The sequence below is a fragment of the Oncorhynchus nerka genome, linkage group LG25 (assembly GCF_034236695.1).
Source record: "Oncorhynchus nerka isolate Pitt River linkage group LG25, Oner_Uvic_2.0, whole genome shotgun sequence".
NCBI classification, from domain to species: Eukaryota; Metazoa; Chordata; class Actinopteri; order Salmoniformes; family Salmonidae; genus Oncorhynchus; species Oncorhynchus nerka.
Genome location: NC_088420.1, coordinates 50,196,871 through 50,204,499, shown reverse-complemented (window position 1 = coordinate 50,204,499; position 7,629 = coordinate 50,196,871). Strand labels below are relative to the sequence as shown.

The 7,629-nt window shown below is 47.1% G+C and overlaps 1 protein-coding gene across 1 annotated transcript; it reads right to left on the bottom strand.

Annotated features, from left to right (window-relative positions):
• Positions 1–659: 659 nt before the first annotated feature.
• LOC115109629 (doublecortin domain-containing protein 1-like) lies at positions 660–7,282 on the bottom strand. Its single transcript, XM_065009849.1, has 8 exons — positions 6,668–7,282; positions 6,396–6,565; positions 5,726–5,915; positions 4,455–5,091; positions 3,405–3,541; positions 1,933–2,678; positions 1,705–1,814; positions 660–1,618 (listed from the first exon to the last, which is right to left on the bottom strand). The coding sequence occupies exons 4-6, from the start codon at positions 4,546–4,548 to the stop codon at positions 2,532–2,534; spliced, it is 378 nt and encodes a 125-aa protein (XP_064865921.1). The 5' UTR covers positions 4,549–5,091; positions 5,726–5,915; positions 6,396–6,565; positions 6,668–7,282; the 3' UTR covers positions 660–1,618; positions 1,705–1,814; positions 1,933–2,531.
• Positions 7,283–7,629: the final 347 nt, after the last annotated feature.

The window sequence follows — 7,629 nt, the reverse complement described above, 5'->3', positions numbered from 1 at the left end:
CTCCGCCTTATCTCAGTTCACTGGTCACGATGGCAACACCCACCCGTAGCACGCGCTCCAGCAGGTGTATCTCACTGATCATCCCTAAAGCCAACACCTCTCTGCTGCCTGTGACTGGAACGAATTGCAAAAATCGCTGAAGTTGGAGACTTATCTCCCTCACCAACTTTAAACATCTGCTATCTGAGCAGCTAACCGATCGCTGCAGCTGTACATAGTCTATCGGTAAATAGCCCACCCAATTTACCTACCTCATCCCCATACTGTTTTTATTTATTTACTTTTCTGCTCTTTTGCACACCAGTATCTCTACCTGCACATGACCATCTGATCATTTATCACTCCAGTGTTAATCTGCTAAATTGTAATTATTCGCATACCTCCTCATGCCTTTTGCACACAATGTATATAGACTCTTTCTTTTTTTTCTACTGTGTTATTGACTTGTTTATTGTTTACTCTATGTATAACTCTGTGTTGTTGTCTGTTCACACTGCTATGCTTTATCTTGGCCAGGTCGCAGTTGTAAATGAGAACTTGTTCTCAACTAGCCTACCTGGTTAAATAAAGGTGAAATAAAATAAAATAAATAAAAACACACTCAGCACAGACTTTGCACACATCATATCAACTCAGCAAAAAAAAGAAACGTCTCACTGTCAACTGCGTTTATTTTCAGCAAACTTAACGTGTGTAAATATTTGTATGAACATAAGATTCAACAACTGTGACATAAACTGAACAAGTTCCACAGACATGTGACTAACAGAAATGGAATAACGTGTCCCTGATCAAAGGGGCGGGGGATGTCGTGTCCCTGATCAAAGGGGCGTTGTTGCCGGTGATGTCTGGTGAGGACTTGCCTTACAATAGGCCTACAAGACAGTCTGAGCACTGATGGAGGGATTGTGAGTTCTTCGTGTAACTCGGGCAGTTGTTGTTGCCATCCTGTACCTGTCCCACTGTTGTGATGTTCGGATGTACCGATCCTGTGCAGGTGTTGTTACACGTGGTCTGCCACTGCGAGGAGGATCAGCTGTCCGTCCTGTTTCCCTGTAGCGCTGTCTTAGGCGTCTCACAGTACGGACATTGCAATTTATTGCCCTGTCCACATCTGCAGTCCTCATACCTCCTTGTAGCATGCCTAAGGCATGTTCACCCTGGTCATCTTTCCTTTGGTGTTTTTCAGAGTCAGTAGAAAGGCCTCTTTAGTGTCCTAAGTTTTCATAACTGTGACCTTAATTGCCTACCGTCTGTAAAACGACGGGTTCCACAGGTGCATGTTCATTAATTGTTTATGGTTCATTGAACAAGCATGGTAAACAGTGTTTAAACCCTTTACAATGAAGATATGTTGAAGTTATTTTGATTTTTATATTTGAAAGACAGGGTCCTGACAAAGGGAGTTTCTGACTCGCTTATACCACTGCTTCCCACTCGTGGTGAATATATAACATCACACGGTTCCTGGTAGTTACTGTCCCATTGGGAATTGCTTGAACATAGCGACAGTCCAACAACAGTGGATAACACCGATCCTGATCAGGCATGGTACAGTTGTTTTGTAACAGTTATATGCTTCTGCAGCCCAATGGAGAGAATGGCAGCCACATGGAATCTAAAAAAGACAGTACACAAATATGAATCATCTATATAACCATTAGTAGCATAATGCCCTGGTACAGTTATCCCCTCTCCTCTTACTGTGGTAGTCAGGTGCTCCTTTGGTCCCCTGTCTGTTGTGGTATTACCAGAGTCTAGAGATCTCATCATTCGAGCGAAGGTAGCTCTCATCTCAATCTTGTCCCCACAATCTGGACAGAGAGAAAAGACAGCCCAAATGCTCACGTAAATAGATCTGTATAAATTAGCAATTTACAGGAATGTATTTCACTTTCTTTCTATTAACCGAAACATCAGAATAACCCCTACTCTCTGTGTGACAGTCAGTAGGAGGGGTCAGAATTTAGAGGTGAGCCAGGGCCTGCTGATCTTCAGGGCTAATGAAGGGCTGTCCTGTTGACACACACAGCAGCATGTCCCTGTAGATGTCCACCCAGGAGCTCAGAAGCCTGCCGTCTGCAGCGTATAGCCTGGGGGCGGACCTGGACAGGGCCAGCCTCACAGTACTGCAGCTCAGCAGCTGCAACATATAGCAACACAGTCACCGAGGAGATATAGGGGGGCGCTGTTTGTCACGTGCTAGCTATGTTTTGTGAAAAATATTAATTCTGCGACATGAAATTCACACGAGTCATTTAAGCAGACGCTCTTATCCAGAGAGACTTACAGGAGCAATCAGGGTTAAGTGCTTTTGCTCAAGGGTACATTGACAGGTTTTTCCCATAGTCAGCCCAGGGATTCAAACCAGTTATTGGCCCAACGTTCTTAACTGCTAGGCTACCTGGCGCCTCCGCTCTCTTTGTCACAAAATATAGCATGCTACAAACGGCGCCCCATAGACAATCTAGACTGGAGTATGATATATCCGACTCTCTATTTGGAGGAAGTACCTCTTCGATGCTTTGCCCCTAGACGTGGACAGATACATGCCTGTCTCCACTGTGGTACACCTGAACTCTCTTGACATCAGACTGATGGTACAGTTCCTGGGAGGTCTTCTGTGGAAGAGGCCTGTGGCCTTTCTCTGGGAGGGCCTCCATCTCAGCAAGTCGAGTCTGTAAAGAGAAAAAGGGATTATCAACGCCACATGATTATAAGGTATCAAAACCATCTAACCTCGGAAGGATCAAAACCCTTATAAGGTCACTATCTAACCTCGGAAGGATCAAATCCCTTATAAGGTCACTATCTAACCTCGGAAGGATCAAATCCCTTATAAGGTCACTATCTAACCTCGGAAGGATCAAAACCCTTATAAGGTCACTATCTAACCTCGGAAGGATCAAATCCCTTATAAGGTCACTATTATAAGGTCACTATCTAACCTCGGAAGGATCAAAACCCTTATAAGGTTACTATCTAACCTCGGAAGGATCAAAACCCTTATAAGGTCACTATCTAACCTCGGAAGGATCAAAACCCTTACAAGGTCACTATCCAACCTCGGAAGGATCAAAACCCTTACAAGGTCACTATCTAACCTCGGAAGGATCAAATCCCTGCTACTACCATGCTCCTCAGTACCGTGCTTATATCAGAAGAGTGCTCTCAGAGTCTCTACCAGAGATACAGTTTCACATTGGACATGTTAGTCATTTAGCAGATGCTCTTATCCAGAGCGACTTATAGTGAAGCGCATTCATTTTAAAGGTAGCTGGGTGAGACAACCACATATCCCAGTCGCTGTAAGTACATCCTCAGTAAAGTCGTTGTCAGCAAAGTCAGAGCTAGTAGGAAAAGACAAGTGCAAGTATTTTGTTGTGCAACAAGTACATCCATACCTCAGTGTTGTGCAGCTCCTGGTCCAGAGTCAGTTCCTCATGGCTGGGCTGTAGCCAGCTTTGCTCATCCACTACAGGCCTGGCAGGACTCTGGGTGGGTACCAGGGAGGCTTGGCCCGGTCTGGAGAACCGGCGGGCTGGGTGAACGCAGGGGTAGAGAGAGAACACTGTTAGGGGCCATTCTACACCCAAGATTGTACCCGTGCGTACAAGGAGGAACACTGCCTATACTAACGGAGCTGCAATGTCATTGAATGAGCAAATCTAGTTTATTCCCCCATAGTACATGATGAGGACACGGGATGGCCGGGTTCCACCATCCTCCTCTCGCCAGTTTACCTTCGCCACATGGATTCGCAGCGGTTAGGTCAGGGATGGTAGATCAGGCTAGCCACACGACACTAGGTTTTCAAATGTCACAGAATTTAAATACGTTCACTGGGATGCATTATCGCCGCGTATTTCATGAAGCCACAGCAGCCATGACGGATGGAAAGCAGAGCAAAGCTTTCAGGTGCCTCATCTTGTGTCTCTTCATCCCCAGGTCAGTCAGTACTCTCTCTCCTTCGGGAGCCACTGAGCCCTCTGCAGCTTCTCTCTTCTCCTGACAACTGAGGCAACATAACGCACACGCCGGGATTATGTGTATAGAAATGTGCAGTGCTTTGCGAACCCCCTAATTGTTGCCTAGAGTTCGTACAAGGCTTAAGCAAAGAGAACATTATCTGCAAAATCATCATCCAGGCAGCAAAACACACGTCTCATTAGCATCTCGCCATTACAGGCCATGCGTGAAATGTGTTATTAAATGAAGAAGCGTCTCGTCTGGGTTGGGCCTCCCCCCCAGGGCAATGCTGCCAAGATTCACCCACAAGCAAGAAAATAACTGAACAAGAATAAACAGGATGGACTAATGTGCTGTAGTAGTAAGAGAAAGGAGCAAGGAAATGACTCTACATTTATTTACATCCAATTTCATAATATCAAAATTCCCTTAGCAAATGCAAGCACCATTGTGTGTGTGTGTGTGTGTGTGTGTGTGCATCTCACCATCTGAAGGGAGGTAGGGCTCTCCACAGGACACCCAGACATGGATGGGGGACCTCAGTATTAGCGTCAGCAGACACTCATCTACAGAGCTCATGTCCTCAGCACTCACCTGGAACACTGTCTCTGAACCTGAGGTTAGAGGAGAGGTCAGTGTCAAAAGTCAACAGACTGGTTATCAGAAAGGCAATCTAACCTTTGTGTGTCTGTGTCATCCGGCATACAGTCATTGAGGGCCCAGGCTTTGAGCTGACGCAGGGTGAGTACCTAAGCTCTGGTTAGCTGGAGCAGGCGGGTGCACTCTGACAACAACTACAGATACACAGAAACTCATACATTCAATTCATACCGTCCACCTAGAAAACAACAAAGTCATACACTGTCTATTTGCCTGTTTCAGTGGCCCCTGTGGAGCCTCACCAGAGGCATTGTTGCCACCGTGATCAGCTGGCCCTCCTCTAGGCCCCCCTGCCCATTCCTGTGGGCCAGGAGCTTCACGCTCGGCTTGGCCTGGGCTGCGCTGCACACCTCTGGGGACGGCGTCTGCTTCTGCAGCACCGCAGCCTCCGTCCTCAGTGACTCCCAGACACTCGTCTAGACGCTGCAGAGTGACGTCTGCCGCAGACTCACTGAGCTCCGTCTGCAGGAGGACACAGCTGGAGTCTTAGTCCCTCACAGACAGATATGCAGACATACAGACACAGACAGACACCCGTACACATACACACAATCTCCTGGGGGTTCATAAGGAGAACATGTTTACTTCAGTGCAGCCATCTGCACCGCCTTGGACAATGAACTTCACACCCACTTGATTTCAGGGAATGCTGTAGGGGGATATGGGATGTTCCACTAGCCAGCCTGGCCTCAAAGACTAGATGTAACACAGTAAATGTGTGATAATAAAATTAGTATGATATGTTACGTTGGGTATGGTTACATAAGAGAGAAGGTTACATAAGCCAAATACTTGGTTGGGGAGGATGGGTGGGTGTGTAACGCGAACGTCTAGCAACCCATTTGAGCTAACTATCAACTTTGCAACTACTTAGCATGTTAGACAACCCTTCCCCTAACCCTGGCTAAAGTTAGCCACCGCTAATTGAAATCCGTAACATATCATGTGAATTGTAATTCGTAACATATTATACGAAACGGATGATGGACGTCCACAAAGGAACATATACCATACGAAACGTACCATAATCATACTAAATGGAGGGAGATTTTACATTGACTATGTTACGTCTACCCCCAAGTCCAGGTTGCACTACCTGGTGGACCTTCAGGATCCTGAAGTGTCCAGTCGGGCAGAGATGGTGGTTGTGACTGGCCATGCAGCAGAGGGAGGAGGATCCTGGAGGAGGCTTCTGGAGAACTCCTCTCCCTCTCAGCCCAGTGGAACAGCTAGGACACACCTTCACTCTGCCTCCCACTCACACCTGACCTGGCGAAGGAGAAACCCTGCCCCCCACATAGCACAGTAGGAGATACTGTGGAGTACAGAGGAGGCTGGTGGTAGGAGATATAGGAGGACCGGCTCATTGTAAATGGCTGAAATGGAATAAATGGAACGGTACCAGACACATCAAACACATGGAAACAACGTTATCTGACTCCGTTCCATAATTATATTCCAGCCATTACACTGAGCCCCTCCTATAACTAGCCTCCTCTGGTATAGTGCATACAGAATTATTCCGAGAGTATGCAATACTGTACAGACACAACATTATTCCCAAATAAACATCTAAACAAAGAAGAATGTACAGTTGGTATCCAAAATGTACCACTCCTTTCTAATCTTCCTATAATCCTCACAACCAGCGCATAGAACCACAGAATACACTAAGAATGTACAGCAGAACAGAATGGGTATGGATACCTAACACTGTGTCAAGTACAGTGTGCTACAGTAGTTGTTCTGGACTGGTTCTGGTATACCTGCTGGTGCAGTGGTTCTGGGGACACACAGGCGGTACACACACGGAGGCCTGATTGGCTGCAGTCACTTCCTGGTCCAGAGATGAGGTGTAGAATGCACTCAGAACCGTACGATCTGGAAACCAGCCCCACTTCTGGTTGGCTACTCCGTAACTATAAGGCTTATATTTCTGAACAGGCAGTATATGAAAGAGATCAAACCATGATACTTTCAGTATGTACTTGTTGTTGTACTTGTTCGTTGTTGTTGTTTGCTTGTCAGTGAGTCTTACCTGTAGGACTACAGAGCAGCCTGTGAGGAGACGGGGTTCAGAGCAGGAGTCTCCTGGGGGGGGATTGTAGTCATGGAAACAGACAATACCAGCTCAGGGTTGGCCAACAGATGATGAGTCCTGTGTGAAGAGACAAACAATAATCAAAACAGAGTCTCTTTATAACAACTACTTTCATAAACGTTCCCTATGGCTTCCGAGAACACGAAAAGACCTTTGACCCTGTCAATTTGTCTGTGCCTGGATCTCATAGGTACAGTACAGTGCCCTAGACAGGGCCAAAGGGGGTCAACTAATATATCAGTGTGACGTGGGAGGATAGACAGACAGGGTCACGCTCTGACATTAGTATCAATTCACATGGGGCCCATTCTCCTACCTCTCTCCCTCATTCAGTGTCCAACGTTGGTTTGAGTAAGAGGGGTTACTGCGCACCAACTGACCCTGCTTTTACCCCACCTCCCCCCACTGCCCCATGGCCAGCGACCCAAACAGCCAGACAGGGGTTTCTGCAGCTTACTATCTGGCCCTTACTGAACTCGAACTGCTGTCGGTGGGCCTGTGTGATGCTCCTACCGCGCTGCTGCAACCTATAGAGAGAAAAAACAGAGAGAGAGAGAGAGAAAGCACTGGAACAAGCACCCAGCAACAATGGAGCACTGGTGCTAGTGAAACAGAGTACCCTGTGCAACCCCACGGAAACGATGGCTGTATGTTTGTTTTAAAGCAGCTTAGCCAGAGGGCTAAGAGGGTGCAGTAGTGGCGGATCTGGGACACGTCCGGCTCCAGGTGGAGAAGGAGGCGCTGTTTTGACATTCTACCACGGCTGAGATGAGGGTTAACCCACGGCTGAGATGAGGGTTAACCCACGGCTGAGATGAGGGTTAACCCACGGCTGAGATGAGGGTTAACCCACGGCTGCACACAGGACACATACACCTCAATGACACAGAGAGGAAAGA

Excerpts from the sequence above, each read along its gene's own strand:
- LOC115109629 (XM_065009849.1), bottom strand. The coding sequence starts at position 4,548 with ATGAGCTCTGTAGATGAGTGTCTGCTGACGCTAATACTGAGGTCCCCC. Across the intron at positions 3,542-4,454 it reads GCCCTACCTCCCTTCAGATG|CCCGCCGGTTCTCCAGACCG; the intron begins GTGAGATGCACA and ends GCGTTCACCCAG. Across the intron at positions 2,679-3,404 it reads AGGAGCTGCACAACACTGAG|ACTCGACTTGCTGAGATGGA; the intron begins GTATGGATGTAC and ends TTCTCTTTACAG.